Genomic DNA, 25665 nt, shown 5'->3' with positions numbered 1-25665 from the left:
GGTTAAAATGAAGGAGCTGCAGAATGCCTACCACAAAGCCTGTAAGGCAAACTGCCGCTCCGGTTCTGCCCTCCGCAACCTGCCATTTCTACAAAGAGCTGGACGCAATACTGGGGATGACCCCACCTCCACTCCAAGGACCACCATGGAGACTTCAGAGCCCAGCTCAACAAGGCAGGAAGAGGAGGAGGAAAGCGGGAGTGAGGGTGCTGAAGAGGAGGAAGACACCCTGGCAGCTCTAGATGCATGCAGCCAGGAACTGTTCTCAAGCCAGGAGGAAGGTAGCCAGTCACAGTGGCCAGTGCTTTTTGAAGGACAAACACCAGAGGACATGCCCGGTAAGCGGCTTTTATTTTGGGAAGGAAGTTATTTGGTGCAGGCTCTTGGGACGAGGAGGATTAGGTCTGCATGCATGCCTAGATGTGGAATAGGGCATTGATGTGCTCTCTCACATCCTGGTAATTTGCCTCAGTGATCTTTTCAAAGGTCTCATCCAGAAGCCATGCAATGCGCTTGCACAGGTTCCTTGGGAGCGCTACTGTACTCCTTGTCCTAGTCAGGCTAACATGTCCGTGCCACTGTGCCGTGAGGCAAGCTGCATATGGGCCAGGGCAGAAGCTGCATTGTAGTAGAAGACCCTCCCTTGCTTTCCAGGTCACCCTGAGCAGCGAGATATCTTCCAGGATGAACTCCTGTGGAAAATGTGAGGACAGTATTCAGTATAGGGGCCCCCTGCAACTGTTGGCTCTCCCCAAGGCACAGAAACCGAGAGGACAGTACGGCAGTGAAACAATCAGTCCCCCTTGACCCCTGTGCTTACTCACCATTTTGGGGCTTCTGTGGGTTACGTGAGCTCGCTTTGGGCTGGGCAAATTCTGCTATTGTTTAGACTGTGCTCGTCTTTAAGTACGGGCAAATCATTGCTCTGTCTGGTGTGAACAATGCTGCCTCTGTTAAGTGTTGCATTTTGCCTTTACAGATGCAATCTTGAGATCTCACCTGTCCGTGTTATTACCGGCCAAAAGACTCCAAAGAATTAGGAAGAGGCCATGTAGAAGCAAAGAAGACATGCTGCATGAAGTAATGTAGCAGCCCCTTCATGAAAATCAAAAAGTGCAGGAGTGGAGGGAGAGTAAAAGGAGGTTCTGCCAGCAGAATGCAGAGCGCTGGCACCAAAGAACGGAGCAGCTGATAAGCATTATGGAGTGCCAAGCGGACTCAATCCAGGAGCTTGTAGCCATGCAGGCGGAGAACTACTGCCCCCCCCCCACTCCCCCAGCCCTTGTCCCAAAACTCTTTCCCTTGTGCCCCCATGTCACCTCCAACTCACTTTCCCCAACATCCGGGTTCTTATTGCCACCAGCTGCCTCCAACACCTGTAGCTTCACCACCCAACCCTGTAAACTACTACCATTACCCACTGCAGTCAGCCCCCATCACCATGCATTTTAGCCAGCCTGAAGTGCAGCACTCATTGCACAGCACTCCAGACAGGAAGGCTGAGTATGAGAACAGGACAAGCAAATCTGTGATTGAACTGTTCCCTACCCCGTCCCTTTGCCCTTTCTGTTTCCCAAGCAGTTGTTTCTTTTCAATAAATGAATCTTCTTTCTTTATTATTGCATTAAGTAAAAGATACTTTAGCCCAGGAAAGCAACAGGCACTGCAAAGCAAGCACAGATTCCTACTAACATTGGAACCACTGCACTTCACTCCCGTGCAGGGCACCAAACATTACTGGTGGCTTTCAGTCTCAAATTGCTCCCTCAAGGCATCCCTAATCCTTGCAGCCCTGCTCTGGGCTCCTCTAATAGCCCTGCTCTCTTGCTGTTCAAATTCAGCCTCCAGGTGTTGAACCTCTGAGTTCCATGCCTGAGTGAATCTTCCACCCTTTCCTCTGCAAATGTTACGGAGGGTGCAGCACGCGAATATAACTGCCGGGATGTTGTCATTGGCCAGGTCCAGCTTTCCATACAGAGAGCGCCAGCGGCCCTTTAAACGGCCAAAAGCACGCTCCACAGTCATTCTGCACCAACTCAGCCTGTTGTTGAACTGCTCCTTGCTGCTGTCAAGGCTCCCTGTGTAGGGTTTCATGAGCCATGGCATTAAAGGCTAAGCGGGGCCTCCAGGGATCACAGTGGGTATTTCAACTTCCCCTATGGTGATTTTCTGGTCTGGGAAAAAAGTCCCGGCTTGTAGCTTCCTGAACAGACCAGTGTTCTGAAAGATGCATGTGTCATGCACCTTTCTGGGCCAGCCTGCGTTAATGTCAATGAAATGTCCACAGTGATCCATAAGTGCCTGGAGAACCATAGAGAAATAGCCCTTCCGATTAATGTACTCGGAGGCTAGGTGGACTGGTGCCAGAATTGGAGTATGAGTCCCATCTATCACCCCTCTGCAGTTAGGGAAACCCATTTGTGCAAAACCAGCCACAATGTCATGCACGTTACCCAAAGCCACGGTTCTTCTGAACAGGATGCAATTAATGGCCCTGCAAACTTGCATCAACATGATTCCAACGGTCGACTTTCCCACTCCAAACTGGTTAGCGACTGATCGGTAGCTGTCTGGAGTTGCCAGCTTCCAGATTGCAATAGCCATCCGCTTCTCCACCGGCAGGGCAGCTCTCAATCTCATGTCCTTGCACTGCAGGGTGGGGGCGAGCTCATCACACAGTCCCATGGAAGTGGCTTTTCTCATCGGAAAGTTCTGCAACCCCTGCTCGTCATCCCAGACTTGCATGACGATGTGGTCCCACCACTCAGTGCTTGTTTTCCGAGCCCAAAAGAGGCATTCCACGGTGGTGAGCATATCCGTGAATGCCACAAGCAATCTCGTGTCATACGCGTCATGCGAGTCAACGTCATCGTTAGACTCCTCGCTGTCAGTTTGTAGCTTAAGGAGTAACTCGACTGCCAAACATGACGTTCTGGCAAGACCCATCAGCATATTCCTCAGCACTTTGGGATCCATTCCCGCAGAACGAAAGGGAAGACAGAGCGCACAGAACAAAAAACGTTAAAATGGTGCTAAATGTGGATAGAAGCACAGGGATTGCTGGGATGCGAAGCGATGCATCATGGGGCGTTGGGACAGGACCCAGAATGCCCCACAACCTCCTGCCCCCTTCCCACAAGCTACAGCACTAGAATGGGAAGAGGTGCCCTGTGGGATAGCTGCCGATAATGCACCAGTCCCAATGCCGCTGCAAATGTGGCCACGCCGGTGCGCTTGCAGCTGACAGTGTGGACACGCTGCAGCGCTTTCCGTACTGTGCTCTCCGAGGGCTGGTTTAACTCTCAGCGCTCTACATCTGCAAATGTAGCCGTGCCCTGTGTGTAAGACTACAGCAGCACAGCTGCAGCTATGCTGCTGTAGTGCTTGTAGTGTAGATGCTTCTTACATCGATAGAAGGGGCTTTTCTGTCAGTGTAATTAACCCACCTGTCCAAGAGGTCGTAGCTAGGTTGACGGAAGAATGTATTTACACTGGGTGGGGAGTTAGGTCTACGTAGCCATGGGACTCAGGGCATGAAATTTTTCACAGCCCTGAGTGACAGAGGTAGCTCTATCTAATTTTTAGTTGTAGACCAGGCCTCAGTATGAGCAGTTCTCATTGGTAGTGTATTTTGATAAAGTTAAGACTCTGGGTCAAATCCTGTCTCCATCAAAGTCAATGGGGTGTGGATTTCACCCTTTGTCTCTTCTCTCTCAAAACAGTTCAGAAGTAGGCAAATCTCAAAACTTGGTCACGAGGAATTAATTAGCTTTTATCTTCCCATTTCCCCTCAAGGCCTGAGGTCAAAATTTACATCTTAAGTCAGTGGAAGTTATTTTTGAGTGAAGACTGCAGGATTTGGGCCTAAATGGGGGGGGGGGAGGGGGAATTGGTGCAATGTTTGCTAATATTAAATATTCAAATCAGGACGTGCAGCGGTTAAGATTAAACATGGAACCTTAATTCTACCCTTTGTGGCTATATGTTACACTATTGTGTTTCTCAATGAAGTATGTAAGTGTTGAAGTTCTGACAGCAACATTAACTCACCCATTTTGTGCATATATATTTTTTTATTCCTGTTTTTCTCAAATATGCATCTTAATCTTGTGACTAAATGTATACAGTAAAACTTTGCAGGTTGTGCATTGTGGCTTTTTAGTATTGCTGTTGGAAGCTTAACTTGAGTATTTTAATATAGTAATTAAAAGAATCACAAAATTAAACTGTATAGTAATGAGTTCATGCAAAAAGGCAGAGTTAACATAAGTTCAAACTTAACTTTTGCATTTCATGACTTCAGTGCTTACCTATGAAATTTTCAGGTTGCATAACATCTTATGTGGATGATATTGTTTTTACAAGGGCTACGTTACTTTAAGCTTGTTGACTATAAATCCATTCATGTGTCTTAACAATAGAACCTGTTTGTATTATTCAATCTATAAAATAATTCCAATTCCAGTGTGGTGTTTCCATGTTCTACTAACTTGTGTGACTTTTTGTATAATGAAATGTTTTTGGAAGTGTTTTGAAATATTTCAGCGACAAACTTTTGTTTGCTTTGTATCTCTTTTAGGTTGGGTATTGAAAACAAAAACTTACTTTAGAAGAAATTCTGCTGTCTTCTTGCTGGGAAAATGTTACCATTTCAAGTCTGATGGTAAGTGTAAAGGATTTAATTGATCCCATTTTGGCACTGCTCTGTGAAGTCTTTGTAATAATCTACCAAAACCTTTATTAATAGAGAATTAAAGTTCACAATTTAAATATGGAAAAGCTAGAATATTCTCAGTTAAGTTTCCAAAACCAGTCTTAATACCTGCCCCATCCCACTGTTCACACATAGGCCAGAGAACCCAGCCATTGTCAAATCAGACTTCATCCTTTGCGTGCATACGTTTTATAACCTATGCTTGAGTTTACTCATCTGTAAAATGGGTACTGAGGCTTAATCAAAGGTACTGCATAAACTCAGCCTTGTTCAGGAGAATGAAATGGTAATACCAACATCAAAGTAACACCTTCCTTGATGATTTCCTAGTCCCTGTTAACTCTTTCCTGTGCAAATTTGCCCTCTTATGGTAGCCGTTTTCCCAGCATGCCTTTCTCAATTTGGCCACTTATATTTAGTAGGACCAAGCAGCTGCAGCCTTAAAATGGCCGTTTCAATTGACAGCTGCTACCTGAATCATTCTTTTTTTCAGCTGCTACATACCTTTTATGTTTCTCCTCAGGTTTCGCTACTTGTTGCGGAGGAGATACTGTAGTCTCCTAGGGAATTCCTATTTTTTAATAGTATAATTTTATTTTAATTAACAAAAGTCCTGTGTCAGTTAATTTCAAAGCTGTAACTTGTGTTATGTGTGTCTTGCAGAACCCAGTGAACTCTCTCCAGATGGATCCTGCTTCGATATAGTCGACAAAGTCATTTCTGGAAATGTAGAAGAGTTTCGTAAAGATTTTATTTCTAGAATATGGTTGACTTACAGAGAGGATTTTCCTCAGATAAAAGAATCTGCTTTGACAACAGACTGTGGTTGGGGTTGTACACTGAGAACTGGCCAGATGCTGCTGGCTCAAGGGCTTGTGCTTCATTTTCTTGGTAGAGGTAAGCATGAAGAGTAGATCATTTTTGGTTTTGTCAGGAGGTAGAACCAAGCATCAGGATGCAGGTGGCCCTTTGTTAATGATGAGGAACATGTATCAGCTTTCGCATATGCATCCAGTAAACTTAGCTAGCTAAAGTGCTTGCTTGCTTTTGATTCTGGACTGCTTTTTAAGAATATAGGAATTGCTTTACTGAATTAGACTAATGGTCTGTCTAGTCCAGGAGCCAGTCTCTGATGATGGTGAATACTAGCTGCTTCAAAGGAAGCTTCAGGAAACCCTGTAGAAGTTAGTTTTGGCCACAGCGAAAATTTCTTCCTAACCCTTATTATCCAAAGGGTAGCTTATGGCTGAAGTATGAGAGTTTATGTCCATTTCAAAACTCCTAACTAAAAAATAAAACAAAACACGCACCTTTACTTCAGTAACTGCATCTTCTTGTTATCCATGTAAATGTTCAATCCTTTTTAGAAACCTAGTAGGTTCTTGACCTCAGTGATATCTTGCGGTAATGAGTTCCACTGCCGAATTGTGTGCTGTGTGCAGAAAGTATTTCCTTCATCAGATTTAAATTTGTCATCTTTCAATTTTCTTTAATTCTTGTATCATGAGAGAGCATTAACAGAAGTTTCTAATCTATTATCTGCATGATTCACTATTTTTTTTCCCTGGTGGGGTTTGGAAAAGTTATTTTTCTGCTTCCCTTTGTGTTTTCTTATCTTAACCTTGTTCTTTCAAGATGTACTGTCTTACAGCCGCAGTCCCCTTTGGGGAAAATTGACTGCTTTCTGGGGTTGAGCATATTACCTCTCATGCTCTCCCCAGTCTTTTCAAACCCAAGAGGTGATAGACTGGAAATACAAAGCTGTTTCCTGCATGGTAGTTTGTTTCAGTACCACTAGGTCTGCAAGCCAGCCACCGTCTCAGTATTTCATCCTCTTTCCTTCCATCCCTTCTATAATACATGTATCCGTTCCCTGTTGATCAGTTCCTGTGCTGGGTTGGCTGTCCCCCATTGTCAAAGACCTTTCAACTCTGTCAGTCCCAAACTATGGTTTATTGCAAGGGAGTGTGTTGTTTTGTTTACTCAGCGATTTGGTGGTCTATGAGGGTTGTATTTATAACTAACATAAAAACATAGCATTCCGAAGGTCCAGCTCAGTAATATTTTGCAAATACTATGTAAGCCAAGAACCAAATCTTGCATGGTTCTTAAAGCCCTAAAACCACCACATCAGAAAATGCAAATTTGACTATTCTTTAGTTGTCCAGTAGCAAAATTGAACTGTGGAATTGACATAGCTAGCATTCTTTTTGTTGTAAGCACTTTGTCTGCTTAAAATATTATTTTGTTCCATTTGCCCCAACCCCAACATCCAAACATATGAAATTATTGTGTTTGGAGATGGCTTATTCACTGATCCTACCCCAGTTTCCCCATAAATACAGCTTTTGTTGCACATAAATCTTTTATTTAAATTTTTTTAAAACCCTGCACAATCTGGATAGAACACTAAACATGAATATGCCCGTGAGGCTGTAGGAGTAGCCCAGTTTAACATTATCAAAACAAAAGGGTCTTGACTAGTCTTAATCTAAAGTGTATTTTTTAAAAACTGTACTTAAAAATCATTCTTGTACTATCCACTATGTATCCTCACTTGTGAGTCATGTGCTGCACTACTTCGGAGCTCCCAACCTCCCACATTTCTGTGGGAGCCCATCTGTGTAGGGAAAGGAGACATGTCTGGTCTACATGAAAGTTTTCTGTCATCACTCTGCCCTTAAGGGATAGTAAATCTTCTTTAGAAAAGCTTTTGGTGAAAATTGGGGTAACTGAAATGTGTTGTATTCACATCTTCATATGAAATATTTCATTGGTTGTGGATCCTTTTCTGGACATTTTTTTAATAGTATTTTCTTTTAACCAAAAAAAAAAAAAACTTAAATGCCACTAATAGCTAAAATGCTTATCTTTCTACAGCTACGTGAAATGCTCCAAATATTGCAGTATGATGTTGTCAATAAGTTTCTATTTTTAATTTTTATGTTTTGGAAGGTTTTACATTTAATTTTTTGGTACGTACACAAATATGGCAGCTTGAGATGTCGAGGTTCAGGAACAACTAAGTCCATTTCATCTTTCTGTTACATTTGCATCTTCCTTGATTTCTGAATCTTCCTCTGAAGGGCTTAATATGAGGCTAGAGTTTGGTAAGTCACTTCCTATGACTGAAATCTGTCTCTCTTCTACATATTAGAGCAGATGTTGTCAAACTGTGATCCATGGTACACTTGTTAGTGCCACAGAGCTGGCAGCTCACATGATTCTTGTGTCTTCTCATTTCCAGTTGGTTTTACAGGCCTCTTGGCTCTTTATTGGAAAGAAGAGACTGGAAGTCTGTAAAAGCATCTGCAAGCAAGGAGGAGGATCAGCTCTAATTGACTGCCTCTACCAGTAGCAACGCTACTACCTGCCTTATTCCAGCAACTGCCCTTTTAACAGGGTTTCCCTCATGATGCTTCACATCTCTAGAATGCTCCTCTCCTAATTGTCACCTCCCAAAGAGCTGTACATCCACAGACCGGCTTTCTGAGCTAACAGTGACACCCAGACCTCGTACACACCTGTATCACCATTTATAGTCCCTCCAATGGCTTCCTCAATTTTCCGCTGCCCACAGTCTATCTGGTATTTGCATTAGACAAAGTGCAACAGAGGACAGTATATTCAGACACAGTACACATCCTGGTAGCTTTAGTTTTTAGCATTTTAAAGCTAAATAAAACTTGAGTTTAAAAAAAAATTGTGCAATCTGCCTGTATTTTATATGCAATTTACAAATGATCCGTCAAATGTTCACTTTACATCTACCACCATAAGATAGTGAAAAGATACTACTTACAAATCTTAAAGTCAGGTGGCAATATTCTGATGTCAGCATTATCATTTCTATTTGTATCCCTTGCACAGTGCATTTCTGTTAATCAATAGCCTATGTACTTTGTGGCAAGTTGGAGCTAAATTCTGCCTCAGGACTTCTGGATTCCATGGCACTCTGATGGAAGTTCTGTAGCAATTTCAGATTAAACTAAAGATGAGATTTTTATTAATATGAGTAATACAATTGGTACTTTTTTTTTATTTTGATACTAAATTCATTGTACATCATTCCATATCTTAAGTTTTGATGTGCAGTAGAATTTTGTATTGAAGATGCATCATAGTAGTTATTGGGAGAAGCTGGAGGAGGTTATAGCATCTGGCCAGTGTCAGTTTAGGCTTTGTTGGGACCGATTGGGAGGGACCCACAATACACTGGTAAGAGAAGCGTTAGTGAATTATTAGTGTTGTGTTGACATGCTGAACCAGTTTACACCAACTAGGCTAGTAATGTGGACACTGCGTGTAAGGCAAACTGTTACAGAAAAAGTAGTTCCAGAAACATGGACAGGAGATGCTTTGCTACAATAGCTAACCTTGAAACAGTTCTGTTCTCTAGTATAGACAGACGTTACAGTTTACTTTGTTTGACAAATCTTATGTTCTGGAGTGTCACTCTGCTGACCTTTTTTTGACTGATGTGCATTTTGAACATTGTTTGGGAGAATGGTTCTTCTGTTCATATTATAAGAATTCTACATCCCTGTTTAAAAAAAAATTATAAGAATTCTTCTCCATAAACTTGTCTTAGGAATCAACAAACAAGAAAGAGAAAGAATCAGTCATCAAAGGCTTTGCCTTGAATAACTATCAGTTGAACCTTTTTACATGTATTAAATAGTTAACTTACTGTGTTGATGGTATGTAAATTCCCCTAATCTCTATCTTGTAATTATACCCTAACTGGCTAAGTCTGCAGAGTCTACTATATCCTCTCCTGGAAAATCCTGCTAAAATTAAGGGCTAAGAAAGAAATGTAATGTGGCTAGTGTCTTCATTGCTTCCTCCTTTCTCCCTCACAAGTAAAAATAGCACAACATATTATACTGAGTTGAAATTTTTTTTGCCTATATTCTCAGCAGGAGCATTTGCATGTCTGTGTAAAGCATAGATTATTGGTTTTATTAAAAATTGGCACTTTTTTGGTAATTATACAAAAAACTTACTGTTAAGAAGTGTAAAACATATCTTTAAGAAATATTCTGTTTCAGCCTGGACCTGGCCGGGTGCGCTGAACATTGAAAATTCAGACTCTGAATCATGGACAAGCCACACAGTAAAAAAGCTGACTGCATCATTTGAATCATCACTTACGGGGGAGAGAGAACCCAAGGTCCTCTCAAATGGTCATAAAGAAGCTCTAAAGAGAGACTGTGATGACAGTGAAATGAGAGATGAAGTTTATCATAGAAAAATAATCTCTTGGTTTGGAGATTCTCCACCTGCATCTTTTGGCTTGCATCAGTTAATAGAATATGGAAAGAAGTCTGGCAAAACAGCTGGAGACTGGTATGGGCCTGCTATAGTAGCACATATTTTAAGGTAAAAAATATCTTTAAATTGTCCTTCATTATTACAATGCCTTAAGTGTTACGGGAGAAACACTTAGAAGTGTCTTGAGATTTCTTCAGATTAATTGGACACCTAACCATTAATTATTGACTTAGCAACATGTCCATGTTACTAGCAATTTAGAAGAGCTTTTTTTTTTTTTTTTTTTTTTTGCTATAGGAAGGGAAAAATAGTAGATTCAGGAACTGAAGTATGAGCTTCTGTCCAGTCTTGTCATTTATTTCTGAAACATTCCTATTTTCCTCCAGTCTGAGCAACAAGAGACCCAAGGTCTCTCCATACCTGATCTTTAAATAGGGCTGCCTTTAATGAAATGTTCTAAAAACTAACCACTCTTTCAACCTTGGAACATGCATAATATTATAGATTTTTTTTTTATACTGTAACCTGGGGGCTGTAATGTACTGATAGTGTAATGAAATGTCAGAGCTAAAATTGATGTTTTCAGCATTTCTTTGCACACATCAAATTCTTGTGAAACTGTCAATGTATGGGACTATTAATATTATAATTATATTATAGTAAAAGTAAAGGATCTTTGACATTCAATATGAGTGTAAAAAAAAAAAAAGGCCAATTTCTCTATACTCTGTGCCTTTATATGCCATTTCTTTGGATACTACTGATTTTGTTTTTTATAGTCTTATGTTCTAGGCGGGTCCCAGTTTAGCCATAAACGGAATCATTAATAAGTCACCTAAACATGAGAGGTCAAAGTTCAGATGTAATTTTTCTACATTTATGTAGATGCTGGAATAATTTCATATACAAATATACTCTCCTTGAATGAGCCTACATTGAAATACTACAGTGTTTGTGCTATGACAGGGGACGGTTATTTATGTATGTGCCTGTATTTGTAATATTTTCTTCACGTGGTAGATATCTGAAATTGACTTTTTTGTGAAATTTCAAAACAAATATTTTCTACTACTCCATTTTCTAATTTGCAAAGTATATTTGGCTTCAGGATCCACATGATCAAATCATGCATTCCCTTCAACATAATTCCTACCATTATTCAAACATTGCAAAGCTTTCCTTTCTTAGAACTCCCCTTCTCCCTTACTGCAGTACTGAGAATGTATAGCTCTCCCATAACTTGAGAATGTCTGTAATAAATGATTCTTCAGAATATATTGTGAAATAAAGGGATAGTGACCATTTAATACAATTACATATCAGAAGTCAAAGGCTAATCTTTTATTTTGAGCAGTTTAATTTCTTTACAAATTTTGTCCTTCACTGGTGATCATGATTCAGACTATCGACATATATTTTCTTTTTAATCTTTAGGTTCATTACTCTTATTCTTCTGAGGCTAGTTTAGTATTGCCATTATCTTTTTAAAAGTTTCAGTGAAACCATGGAGCTGTTCAGATGTTAGTTTTTGTTCTAATAGATGTCTGAAGCTAATTCTATATGTCTGAAGCTAATTCTATACATCTTTAGCTTGTCTTCTTAGGTTAGTTGTGTGAGCTGAAAAACAGTTCATACTGAGCCGATACTACTTTGAAGGTTAGTTAAAGGAACCCTATCAACTTGAAAATCACATTTCTGTTGGCAAATTTAGTATTTCCTATAGTTACAAATAAGACAAAAGATTACTATAACCAAAGGTATGTCGGGTGGTGGTGGTGTTTGTGTTTAGTTAATTTTGTACATTTAATCAGATTCTGTGTATTGTCACTTTCACTACTTCTTCTTAATAGCCTGTCAGTTTCTGCTTTTGCTGGAAAGGCTTTGAAATATTCTACAGGGTTTGCTGAAAAAATCGCACAATAAAATAAATAAACTTCAGTTTATTTTTATTTAAGGGATCCCCGTTTAAAAGGTGATCTATCAAAAACTGGAATATTTTGAAATCAGTTTCTTTTAAATTCAAGTTAATAGTATCTCTAAAAATCAAGAATCTAAATTCAGTTTACTGTTAATTTCTTGAAATGAAATACTCTAGCAAATCTTTTATTTGCACTTAGAAAAGCTGTTGAAGAAGCAAGAGACCCTGAGTTACAAGGGATAACTATCTATGTTGCTCAGGACTGTACAGGTAAGTGATGTGGCTATTGCAGGTTTTAGCCAACTTTATAAGCGCTTCACTTATGCTTTTCAGTTAGTGCTCAACAATATTACGATTTCAAAAGAAAAAACTAAATGCTATCCATATGTTTTGAAAATCTAAAAATTGGAATCATGAGCTCAGAGTGGATATTGATTTCTGCACTATATCTTTGTCCTGATGAATCAAACATAATAAGTGGAAAGGTTGGTAAATTGCTTGTTTGACATCTGATTAGGATAATGGCACTCAAAATAGTTAAATGGAAAAAAGCATCCACAAATCTGCCTGGCATGTATAATTTCACTCCGATGACTTATTATTTGTTTCTAGGGAGTCTGTTGTTCTTTCTGCTAGATCTACTCTTTAAAATAAATAAAAATGGTTTACATTTCCCTTCCCTGTCTTCCTTTTTCCTTTTGGTGAAGTGCAGAAAGTGGTAGAGATTTTTCTTAAAAACAAAAAACTGTCAGTAATTTAATTTATTATGCATTTTCTTAAATATTAAGCTGCATTCTCTTTGCAACGAACAGTCCCATTTCTTGCAGGAACGTGTCCATGGGAAAGTTAATGCACCAGTTTCTAGTAGTAATAAATCTGATCAGTTCAAAGATGTGATCAGTCCAATAAACCAAGCACTATGGTTACCTATTTTCTACTCTAACACGATGTATAGGACATCTCACAAATACAAATGCTTTTAAATACTTGGCTGTTATCACAGGTAGGGTAGATTAGGGCTCTGGTGGATGTGCAGAAGTGGAGGGTGACAAGACAAACTAAATGTGTAATAAAACTTTACACTAATAACTATGACAATCTAGGCTTTCAAATGAAAGCATAATGTATTACTTCTATAGCTGTGTTCAGTTGCCTAAACTATTACTTTCTATGGTCTACTGTACCTGATCTTGGGAGATAATACAGGAATATCATTCCTTTCTGTGATCAAGCTAGTTTTAAAGGGACATACTCAACTTAATTGTATATTGTAAACAAATTTCTTTACCATGTTACAATTAACACCTATGGGCAGGGGTCGGCAACCTTCGGCACACAGCCCATCAGGGTAATCCCTGCGGCTTGCGCTGCTTCCCGCAGCTCCCATTGTCCGGGAATGGCGAACTGCAGCCACTGGGAGCTGCGGGGAGCCGTGCCTACGGACAATCAACAGAAACAAAATGTCTCGCTGCCTGCCAGTGGATTACCTTGATGGGCCGCGTGCCGCAGGTTGCCAACTCCTGCCTTAGGGTATTAAAAGTGAGAGAATTTTAAAAATCTAATGTAGTCTTAATTTAAATATTGGAAGTGGATTTTTTTGTCTTTATGCACTTTCTGAGTGGAGGAAGTAAAACAATGGTTTTATATTTTTGTTTAACTCAGGATCTAATACTATATTGTTTGAACATTAATGTTTTTAAAAAGCTTTTCTTTGAGATACATATTTTTAAATACGAAAGTTAGTTCTAGGACCAAATTTTAAACTATCCATTTATTTTAAAACAAATAGAAGAAATGTTTCTCTGCTCTTCTCAATAACTACTTTCCTACACCCTACATGCCACTTATCCAAACTGTTGAACTCAACAATGTAGCATATCTTTCTACATAATGCCACTCGAGGTGAGGAAAACGTGATTAGTTTCTATTAATACAGGTTTTTTCCGAAAGACCATTTAATGTGGAGAGTCTAATTTTTTCAGAAATGTACAGGTTTGATTTATCGTGCTTAAATATAATTGTGTAGGCATATAAAATTTTGTAAAAGGTATTCAGTATATTTTTACTTCCAAAAAAATTACATGTGTACCTTACTGATGCTCAAGTATTTTCATTCTTATTTTCAGTTTACAGTTTGGATGTTGTTGATAGACAGTGCTCTTCTATGGGCTCTAAAAAAGCAGATATGAAAGCTGTAATTATATTAGTTCCTGTAAGACTTGGTGGAGAGAGAACCAACATGGACTACTTGGAGTTTGTAAAGGTATGAAATAAGAGTTCATTCTCGGTTTCAAACAGTAGCACTGGGTATGAAAAGATTCTTCATGGTGGTAATCTTCTAGCCATTAAATGCATGGTGATGATTTTACAGTTGTAAGTTGTAAAGTTTGACTTAACAGATTTTAAATGTCAGTATTACAAGATCACACATAATTGCAGAGCACATGATGTCCTATGGCAGGGGTTGTCAACCTTTCAAAGAAGAGCCATTTTTTATTTTTATCTTTTAACCAAAATATTTCGAGAGCCGCATCACACACAAAGTGTTGGGGTGCAGGAAGGGGTGTGGGCTGTGGGAGGGAGTTTGGGTGCAGGAGGGTGTTCCGGGCTGGTGCAGAGTGTTGGGGTGCAGGAGAGGGTGAGGGGTATGGTTTCTGGGAGGGAGTTTGTTGCAGGAGGAGGCTTCGGGCTAGGGCAGGGGGTTGGGGTGCAGGAGGGGGTGCAAGGTGCAGGGCTCTGGCTGGGAGGCACTTACCACAGGTGGCTCCCAGCCAGCAGCACAGCAGGGCTCAGACAGGCTGCCTGCCTGCCTTGGCCCCACGCTGCTCCCGGAAGTGTCTGGCTGCTGGCATGTCTCTGTGCGCCCCTTGCGGGGAGGGGGACAGCGGGTCTTTGTGTGCTGCCCATGCCCACAAGCACCACACCCGCATCTGTGAGGACGGTGCTGGGGGCAGGGGCGGCGTGCGGAGCCCCTTCCCCTCTCCCCTCCACAGAGGCTCACAGGGACATGCGATCAGCCGGTCGCTTCCCAGAGTAGCCTGGGGCCATGGCATGCAGGCAGCCTGCCTGAGCCCTGCTGTGCCGGACAAAAAATGTGTTCTATAACATAAGGTATTGAAGGGTCAGATTAAAGAGCCGCAGGTTGCCAACCCCTGGCCTATGGTAAAGCAGTGATAAATATTTCGTTGCTAAAGTAATTTCCTGAAAAGGCACTAATGCAGTGACTCAAATTACAAATATAAATACCATAGATATACTAAATTATTATTTGTGGTGTCTTAAATGAACTTTCATATTAACAAACACTCAAAAAATATAAACCAAGCTGCTTATTTTCTTGTCTGTCTTTTTAATCTTTAAATAGCGAATATTGAAGACTACTAGCTACACTTTCACAGCTTATTCCTTCTACCTCTCTTTTTTCAGATTGAAGGGTTATAATCATTTGACCCAATTGACAGTTTTTGTGGCCATTATTTCATTAGCTGGAGGTTCGGATGACTCTGTATGTGGAAGAAGAGAGTGACGATTAAGAATGAAAAACCCACCAGTGTATCAAATTTCAGGACAGAGCCGGGAAACAAACAGTTTAGTGTAGGGTTTTTTTGTCTATCTTCTCATCAACAAATATTCAGCTTTTTTAATTGAACACTTAAAAATGGTCTCTAAGAAACTAGACCATAATTCTCATGCCCCATGAGCACATGTTGGTAGTTTGCTGGTTGAAGGGAAGAACTTGCGTAACTCTGTTCCTTCGTCTTTACTATCCTATTGTTAATCACACAGATTCATCCTTTTGAGTCCCATCTAAATTTGTATGATTGGACAGTTTAAGGAGCTGCTCAGTGGCATTAAGATAATCTGAGTTGGGCACTTTTGTTACCATACCTATTTTTCCTTTCTCTTGATTATCTGTTCCATTTTATCACAAAGTTTCAGAGAGAACTATGAAAAACTTTTATAACCAAGGAGGAGAGAACTATGAAGTCTTTTATTTAAAGTATGAAATAGCTGTTCTGTCTTGATTCCTTTTTTGTGTGTCTAGTTGTTTTAGAAGAGCTTTTGCTCTTTGCTGGTTAAGTCTGGCACAGTGAAACATGTCCCTGGTTGTAGATCTGATCTAAGAACCCAATTCCCATTACAGTACTTCTGCAAAAGAGCTTTGGAATCTCTGAATGTGGAATCATAATACCTTTATTTGTAGGCTAACACACGCGCTGCTTTTGCCTCTATTTTCATAAGGGTTTCTGATCTTGTGTGGTCACTCTTCTTTAATGTGGGCTTTTGTATTGGTGTTGACCATTGTTTTACTGGAAAACGTGCTGTCATTTGCAGATATAGCTCACGGGGGCTAGGATAAAAGGGGCTTCAGTTGCATGCATGCAATCATCCTGTCTTTGTAATTCATTGAAAGTGACTTAGTATCTTTGGTGTGGATTTAGGTATATGAAAACACAAACTTCCAAACTGAATTAAGTAAATAAGTGTTTACAAAGGATTTGGCAATTTGTGGATGATGGTTGTTACTTGATTGATTTTATAATACCTTTATACAAGAAAAGTACCTGATTACCATAGGGAAATCAGACCTTTGCTTTACCTAAGTAGCTCCTGTTTCAATTTTGGTGCACTGGAATAGGTTGAGTGGACACGGTCTTAAACTGTTTTCTCCTCTTTATCTTATATGCATAAGCATGTTTTGTAATGTTTATTACCCCTTGGTAATATTTGAAATAAATGGTATTTCCTCCTTACCTATTTGAACCACTCAGAAGTTGGTTTCCATGTTTTAATATCTTGGGTTAGTAATGTGATAGCTCTGCAAAAGTAGAAATTTTGTTGTTTGTTAATATTGTCTTTTAAGGCCAAATTTCTTGTTGAGAGAGTCTTCACAATGTAATTGATGATATGTAATGGTCTTACCTTTAGTGGCTACAGCCCTAGAAATTGGGGCATAAGAGCCACTGCCATTTTAGCTCAAATGGTAGCCTTTTGGAGGTGGAGACACTAATTCCTCATTTTGGCCAATAATGGACATCAGAGTCCTTACCAGACTCTCTTCTATTCCCTGGTGTCTGCTATTCTGGGGGGGAATGTTTCTCCCTCTATCTCTCTACACTTCTAGAGGTTCCTGCATGAGGGGTGACACGTGTACTTCTGCCAAACCCCCTGCTGTTTACCCTCTTCAGGTAAACATATGATGTTTCCTTCAAAACAGCCACACATTAGATCAGTGGGATTTTGGTGATCAAGAGGCAGCACTGGTGCACCTTTCTTATCTTCTCTTGTCTTTTAGGGTAACTGCTCTTAGAAGCAGCTGCAGCCTCTTCCTGTGAAGTAGGGCTTTTACCTATGAACAGGATGGAGGGACTCAGTGAAGGGCCACTGAACATAACACTATAAAATATGTAAAACTTCATGCCAGGCAGCCTACAGTGACTCCAACTTTTGTTATGTTACATTTATTCTCTTCTAAACTGTCCTGCCTGTCTTTGAACTGTGAACACCTCAGAACAGATCGGGGTCATCCCTTCTTGAATGTCTCCCAGCCCGTGGTCAGTTATGCCAATCACAAGCATTCAAAAAATTTACTGAAAAATCATGGTGGTTGTTTTTTTTAATATCAGCCTTATTTATCTTTTGATCTTTGAGTGCTTAAGGCTTACATTTCCTAGATTTTTCTCCACAACCACAAGAGCTGGATACATGTTTTAAAATTGAGTACTGAGGTTCTAATATAATTGCATGACTCCAGGAGCTGGGGCTTTCAGAAGAACACCAAATCATGAGACTTGCAATAAAACTGTAAAAGTTGGCAACACTGGGCACTTCCATAAATCATTCACCCTGACCTCACTCTACATGTGATGGTCAGGAAAAATTAAATGAATAAAGTTACACCAAGTTACTTTAATTCATCACCTTCTTCTGTTAGCCTTTAAATCTGAATTATTTAATATTTTGTTGGCAGGGAATTTTGAGTCTTGAGTACTGTGTTGGTATTATTGGTGGGAAACCTAAGCAGTCATATTACTTTGCTGGATTTCAAGGTTAGTGTTTTAATAAGAGATGTCTCTTTAGTGTTTTCCTTTTAAAAGCTAGAAAGTTAATATAGGATCAGTGGGAAGCAGAATGATTAAAATAGCAAAATGAGTACCTTATTAATTCATCATATCTGCCAAAGTCCAGGCATTTGTCATTTGCCCCACATAGTAATTGGATTCTGTAAAATGTACATTTAATTTCCTTTGTTTTATAAACAAGGCATAATTTATCCGTTTCACCAAAACTTTAGAAGCCTTTGCTGCTACTGTCTGGCAGTTCTTATTTCATATTTACTTTTTACCAGTTTAAGTAGTGCTAGTTGATGCTCAAATGACAAGCAATATGTTCTTCCTGTCAGGATGAAGTAGCACAATACATTTTTCATATGCAAACTCTAGAATATAATTGTGTGTTTGTAAAAGTAATTTTATCACCAAAAATTAAATGACAGTCTCATCACTTTATAAAAATTCTGCTTATACAAGCATATTTGATTATGCAAAAGTTAATCTGTCCTGCAAAAACCGATGCTTCCGTCAATGAATATCAGTCTGGCAAGCAGTTACTTGCTGGCTTTTTTTTTTTTCAGCTGTTCTGCATAGAAATTGGATTGTAAGCAGTGTAATAATAAGGTGTTTTTTGAATTACTTGTCTTCTGTTTTGTCCTTGTAGATGACAGTTTGATTTACATGGATCCTCATTACTGCCAATCTTTTGTGGATGTCAGCATAAAGGATTTCCCTCTTGAGGTAGTGTGGATAAAGAGCTGGTACTGTTTTTTTCCCATATGAATCAAACACTAATTATTTAGAGCTGTTCTAGCTATCTGTATTTTTACAGTTTTAGTTACATGTTATTTGTCAAATTTTTGCCCTTCTTTATAGACTTATAATCAACAAAAATGACTAAAGGTTAAATACTTGATAGTGGATTTTAATTTATTATGTACTTATTACTTCATTTATCTTTGTCTGTATCTTGTTATATACCAGAAACCCTCCACAAATAAATGATCATGCCACTAAGTAATTTTCCATTATAGACAGCTAGGCAGTACCAGCGAGCTTAAACATTACACATGGATTCTCTTAAAATAATAATAATGAATTGGTGTCAGAAATATATGTTAGAGTGTAATAGGGTTCAGCTTTGTTTTGAACTTTCGGCTATACAAATTTACTCTCTGCTTCTTTGACCAGTAATTTTCAGTGTGTTGTCTAGGCAGACTTGGTGATTACCATTTCAGTACTGTTGTCTACTTGTAATTACTTTATAGGTCATTTATTTAGCTTCTTAGATCAGAATTTTCCATTGTTGTATTGCTTTTACTGATGTCTTCTATGCTGTTCCTCTCAACAGATTGTTTTATTATTATTTTTAATCAAGTTAGCTCCATGGATCAGTAGCTTTCAAGGACTTGTCAAGTCTGAAAGTGTAGTTACTGTTTCTTTTTTTAGCTATGGCATGCTGTCTCCTTCAGGTTATAGTTAATGCATCCTGTCAGGCTCTGTCTAGGTCTTGAAAAATCAGACTTTTACATTAGTATTTTCTCCCCTTCTCCTCCGACTCACATAAAAAAAAAAAAGGAGTAAATCCAGGGAAAGGTACTAAAGAACTGCATTTACAAGCAGCCCATAGACAAGCCAATATGTCCCCAGTACTCATGCTAAAAGAGGTATTCAGTACAGCAGTTTAAAACTTCTCCTTCTGGATCCTGTGATGTCCAGCCCTTACATGAACCTCTCTGAATGACACTTTATCAGCTACGGAACCCATCTGGGGCCTGCTCTTGTTGACTTCATTGCGCACCCAGGGTTCACAGCAGCTTGCAGGATCAGGCCACTAGAGCACAGAGCTGGTCTCTGGACTGTAGTTTTTAGCACTGGGGTTTTTCCAATTAAAAATTACAAAACCTAAAACACAATTTCACAAAACCACACCATATTTGGGGAGGGAGGAACATTTGCTTGCCATCTATTAGTTGGTACTAGCAGGGTTCTATGGCTGTGATGTCACCAGTATAATGAATACGATGGTAACACTTAAAGTTTTGCTGCAAATACTTGCGCAGGGTTGGAGGTGGGGGAAGAAATACTCTTTTAAGCTTAAATGTTGTGAGTGCATCCTTTAACCTGCTAATTGGGGAATTCAGCACATTCTTAAACTGATGACATTTAGTTAAATGTAAAACATAAGTCAAATGGTTTGTAATGAAGTATACAACTATATTGTGGCCCCAAAGCTGTTGCTGCTGTATAACAATTGGTTTAAAAACAGAGAGAAGAGCAGGAATTATTTGAATTTCCTTGTCTAACACTATTGTGAGTAAAGCGCAATTAACATACCAACTTCAAAGAGGTAACAGGCTGAAGTCAATCGTAATATCTTAATCAAAATATTATCAAATAGGGTGTTGAGCAGAACTGTTTGGACCCCTTTTAAGCTTACATAAACACTAGTAAATTTTAAAACCTAGCACGGGGTTAAACCAATAATGAAACTACTTTTAATGTTTAATTTTAACAAGATGCTTTAATGAAGGTGTCATGTAGTCTGAGATTATAAAGTTCCCCCTAGAAAACTAGTGGTTCTGAATTTAAAAAGAAATATAGGTCGTTTTTATAGTCTCAAACAAAAAAAATGTTCTATACTTCAAACTTTCTTCATTTTATAGTGCCCTTCTGAGGTCCTCAGATGGAAGTTGCTAAATGACTAACTTTATTTGTATTAGGATAGTGCCTGTAGACCCTAACTAGCATCAGTGTCCCATCCTGCTAAGCACTGTGCAAGTGCATAATAAAATACAGTCCCTGCCTTGAAGATCCTACAGTCTAACTAGATAAGAGGTGGGAGTCATAGAGCAGCTCAGGGAGCCAGGAATAGAACCTACATCTGTGGGCTCCTAGTCCAGTGATTTGTGCACCAGAGTGTGCTGCTGGGTGTCATTAATATGAATTTCCAAGTAATAATATACTTTAAATGTATTTTGAAGATGCAGAAGCAGCCAGCTTGGCTTGATCACTTCATATTGCTTTTCTGGATACAGGATTGTGTATCGGAAGGTCATGCTCAGTGCATTGAATAGTAATGTATGAGTTGTCCAGAAGTGTCAGAAAGTAAACAGAAATTGCTCTCTTAAGGTGGATAATAGCTTGTTAGCTTTCTCTATAGGAAATATTTTCAAAATTGACAAATTGTCCAGAATAAGTTGGAAATCAATCCAGTCTGTGCTGGCTTCTAGAATCCATTTGTTGGATGAGTGGAAAAAAATATGCCTATCCACTTCTCTCTGTGGTAGTGACTTTCACAGCATTAATAAGACTGCTCCTAAACATTCTACAAAACTAGTCTTAGGATGTTCCAATACCACCAATAACAATTAATGTTACTGTTCGAATGCTTTTCTTAAAGCAGACTCCCAGTATCTAACCTTGGTTAACTGTGAACTGCATAATATTTGGGCAGTATTAGGGAAAACACAATAAATAGGTGTCTCAGTCTTGCAGAAATATAACTTGCTAGTCTTTATTGATTTTGTAACAAAATTTAATGTAAAATGTAAACTGTTTTATTTGTAATTGGACCAGTCAGTAGTAAAGAGCAGTACATGCCAATAGTGTACAACTACCACAATGAGAGAAACCTTAAAATTTTATGTAGCAATCTGTACTCTTGCAGATCTGCTTTGTACCGAGTTCAAAAATGAAAAGTAGGAAGGTGTTAGGAAGAGGGATTCTACACCAATAGAGTGTTGGATATTAGCTTGCTTTTTGCTGTTTCTGTAGAGCCAGGTTAGAATTTAACAACTGTTATTTTGACACAAGGATAAGCTAACTGAGTTTGTGCCTGATGCATATCTACATATGTATTTCACATTACTTCCTTTCATAGCGGAAGTACTCAGAGAATAAAACTACTAGTCCAGTCTCAGTAGAACATGAAATGTGGAGCACTAAGATTTGTTAGATTTAAATACTAAGCTATTATAAGAGGATTAATAGTGATTTAATGGAGGGTCTGGGGTATGGATAGCTCTGAGTAGTAGTAGGATACAGAGCCTTACCCCTTTAGATCACTGACTGCAGCCTAGATCAGTAGTGACCAAATGGTTTAACCATCAGGTGGCTATACTGCGACATGTGAAATCAGTTAATGACTTTTGTCCAGCTCAATAAACACGAAACTAACAACTGTTGCCCATGTTCAGTCTCCATGCCAATTTAATTACTACAGAGCGTGAAGTGAAATACCCTATATGTGTTTTCTAGATCTGGGTGAAGTAGTGAGGGGAAGTTTGCACCGCTAGCGCTCGTAGTTTCCATTTCGAAGGCTGTCAATGTGTCATCTATCATAAGAACAAATTTTGCATTTAAAATAAAAATCCTTGTGTGTAAAATATGAAGTGGATTTTTGTGGTTGTGGTATATTGTAGTACTCGGCCCTTTTTTTTTATTTAACCCACTTCTCTTGCTAATGAAAATACATTCCATCATTTCTCTTTTAGGGAGGTGTGGGGAAAAGGGGGAAATGGGAAGTGGTGGTAGAGCAGTAATTGTAAGAGTGCAATTACTGCTACAAATGCACTTTGCAGAGCAGCATTCACCTTCTCTACCTTGGAAATGTTCATAAAATGCTCTCTAGAGCCTCCAACTTTTGACAGATTTCACATCCTTTTTTGGACTGGCATTAATGTGGCCTAATGTGGAAGTTTGGTAAATAGAATATAAACAGTACTAGCTTATATGGTCTTATGAATGTCCAGGGGTGAAATAACTTGAATGTTTTGGGGAACAGAAATAACTTTAAAGCTTGTACTGGTTTTGGAGCGTATGTGGCATGGTGAATTATATGTTAAAACCATTACTAGAAAGGCATGTGCATTGATATCTGTGCCTCCCTCATGTCTTTAAAAGATATTTTAAAATGTTTTTATCTCCATAATTGCAGTCATTTCACTGTCCTTCCCCCAAAAAGATGTCATTCAAAAACATGGATCCCAGCTGTACAATAGGATTTTATTGTAGAAACATGCAAGACTTTGAAAGAATTTCTGAAGAAATAACTAAGGTAAGTGTTGAAATTATGAAATTGATATCTGCCTGATACCCACTATCAAGAACTACAATAGTATGTACTGTATATACTAAGGATAGAAAATATAGTTTTATCTATACTAAATGGAACCCATCCTGTTCTAGAAATAGGGGTTATTGATGAAGTACAAACATACAAGAATTCTAGAATATTTTTACATCCCATAATATGAACATGTAAAGTCGAAAAGGAGAATAACTTCTGTAATTGTGTGTTAAGAGATGATTGCTAGGAGAAGATGAGTATAAGAGACAGACTGAAACAAACTAGTGTAGTATCTGTTATGTAGACTCAGTATAAGATTATTCCACTAGGTGGCACTATTGAAATGAAAATATTTTTGCAGACAGCAGCTTTTACAGTCATTGGATTGTCTTCTACCTGAAGAGGAATTTTTAAAATGCAATCCATCCCTTGGAGATGAAATTTTTAAGAAATGGAAATGTTTGAGCAAAGCAAAACTGTGCATTATTTCTTGTTAATATAAGTGCTTTTTTGATTACATTTAAAGATAAAGCAATATTTTTATGACTTGGAAGCATTGTTTTAAATTAGCAAAGCAGGTATCATACAGTAAACCTGCCTAATCATGTCCATTCCACTTTAAGAACATAGGAATAGGTTTAATTAGGTAGGTCTGAATTTAATTGACAGATGTTTTCTGCTAGACTATTGCAGTGTATGATTGCCAATAATGTGATACAGTGCTAATGTGTGTTGTGTTAGCTATGGTACCAAACAACCAAATGTTTTATTATCAAAAATTGCCTATAAAAGGATTCAGCAATAACAAAAGATGCATCACAATATTAATACATTTGACATAATGGTTTTCACATCTCTGCAAGGAATTAAGGTTTGTACAACACTTAGAAAATATAACTTTCTATGTAAGTGGTAAATATTTTTATTAGATAAGGTATGAACCAATAAGTAATATCCAGATTTTAAACTTAGTAACCACATATAGTGGTCAGTAGATTTTTGGTTAATGCTGAAGTTTTTTCTTTTGTATGATTCAGACATGGAGAACTAGAAAGTAGATTTAGAGAACAGGAACAATAGAGACATGGAATGAAAGTTTATAAAGAAAAGTTTCTTTATGTTTAGTTTATCTGCCCTGCTGTGTTTGAGAGGAGTTTTAAGAAAATGACAGAATAATGAATGAAAAATTGGGATATGTAAGAAACTTCTCTTATTTTTTTTCCATTGTCTTCCTCTTAAATCTCAGGCCAGGTGAGTTTCTCTCCCCATCCATTTGTTGAATGCTCTGAAACAGCATATAGTTTAATGTCAAAGGAGCTGATTTTAGTCTTAAAACTATTTTACTAACATTTTGGATTGGGGCTCTTTAATATTAATATGATGACAGCAATGTAAGTATACCCAAAAATAGATCATGTATTTTCCGAAAAAATAGGAAAGTTTTCATATGAATATTGTGTGAAGAACAGTCCTACTGTCATCCTCCAGTCTGCCCCATCAGTTTGTTCATTTTTCCTGCTCTGCCTCTGACTACTACTTTTCTGTTCATTTATTATCACTTTAAGAGTAACTTAATGCCTTGAATGGTAGCACAGTGTACTTCCAAGTGGGGACACCCAGGTTAGGTTAATGAAGGACTTCAGATTCTTGCTTCTGTAGCAAGTGAAGTAATAGGGTTCTGTAGACTCAGCCTCTGAGACTTGCTGCTACTGGTTTTAAAACACAGTGTAGATATATCCTTGAAATCACAAAAAATAAAGTTTTTAATCTTTGAAAGTAAATTACTGACAATGTACTTTAAATTTTTACAAAAATTTAAAGAAATGTAGCTAAATTCCTGTTTTGGAGAGAGAGAGAGTAGTTCTCGGGCTGCAGAGCTGTTTTTGTCATGCTTTTGCATCATCTCATAATTCATTCAAGCAATGATATTTCTGGTACAGGATAAAGCTTTCCCTGTGTGTACAAGTGTGTGTGTGTGTTTTGTAAGCCAACTAAATTGAAAAACAAGCAGCTCTTTGAACACTGTTCAGTTACTTTGTTCATGTTTTTTTAGAATGAATGTTTCTTTGATAAAAATGCAACAGTGATCAAATTTGTACTATAGGTTTCCCAAAAAAAGGAGGTTGTAGGAGTGATTGTAAAAAATATTTATACATGTTTGAGAACCACAGGGATTTATTCATTTGGAAGTGTGTCCTCTCTGTCATCTATATCCATTGAGCAGATACTATAGAAATAAATGCTTTAGAAACATTGCTTAGCAGTCAGTTAATGGGACTCAGCATGTCAAATTAATGAGATCTCTTCTGATAATTGTCTCCTGTTCACGTGAACGTCTGGGCGGAAGTATCTTCTATAACAAATATTATGTACATACACACTTTTGCATTTTCTTTTTTCAAAGCTAGAATACTGATTAAGAAAACCCACGTCCGGAATTTGCCCATTGACTTGGAAGGTAGTGGTAGTCCCTGAGGGACATGCAATTCGGAAATAATTGCTCATTTTAATCAAGTTCCATACTGCAGTTGTTTTATGATCAGCTTTCTGCTACCTTTTCTAGTTTACTTTCTCTTTCTCTCTAATCTTTTATAATTTCCCTTAGTATTTAGTACTCGGAGAGGTGTCAGAGTAA

At 38.5% G+C, this 25665-nt stretch overlaps 1 protein-coding gene across 5 annotated transcripts in view; it reads left to right on the top strand.

Annotated features, from left to right (window-relative positions):
• The window catches only part of ATG4C (autophagy related 4C cysteine peptidase), a 38801-nt gene that overhangs the window by 5769 nt on the left and 7367 nt on the right, over window positions 1-25665 (top strand). For 3 of the 5 annotated variants that reach the window (XM_084637129.1, XM_084637126.1, XM_084637130.1), the window contains exons 3-10: window positions 4580-4663; window positions 5378-5611; window positions 9766-10096; window positions 12106-12176; window positions 14033-14169; window positions 17878-17956; window positions 18624-18700; window positions 22899-23018. In XM_084637129.1, the coding sequence (XP_084493255.1) occupies window positions 4580-4663; window positions 5378-5611; window positions 9766-10096; window positions 12106-12176; window positions 14033-14169; window positions 17878-17956; window positions 18624-18700; window positions 22899-23018 (1133 nt within the window). Of the gene's footprint in view, window positions 1-4579; window positions 4664-5377; window positions 5612-9765; window positions 10097-12105; window positions 12177-14032; window positions 14170-17877; window positions 17957-18623; window positions 18701-22898; window positions 23019-23391; window positions 23446-24155; window positions 24227-25665 lie in introns of those variants that run through there. The other 2 variants (XM_084637127.1, XM_084637128.1) reach the window with 2 other exon arrangements.

Source organism: Lepidochelys olivacea, assembly GCF_965140295.1.
Source record: "Lepidochelys olivacea isolate rLepOli2 genome assembly, chromosome: 8".
In the NCBI taxonomy this organism is placed as follows: domain Eukaryota; kingdom Metazoa; phylum Chordata; order Testudines; family Cheloniidae; genus Lepidochelys; species Lepidochelys olivacea.
The sequence above is the reverse complement of the archived record's forward strand: the minus strand, read 5'-3'. Positions and strand labels throughout refer to the sequence as shown.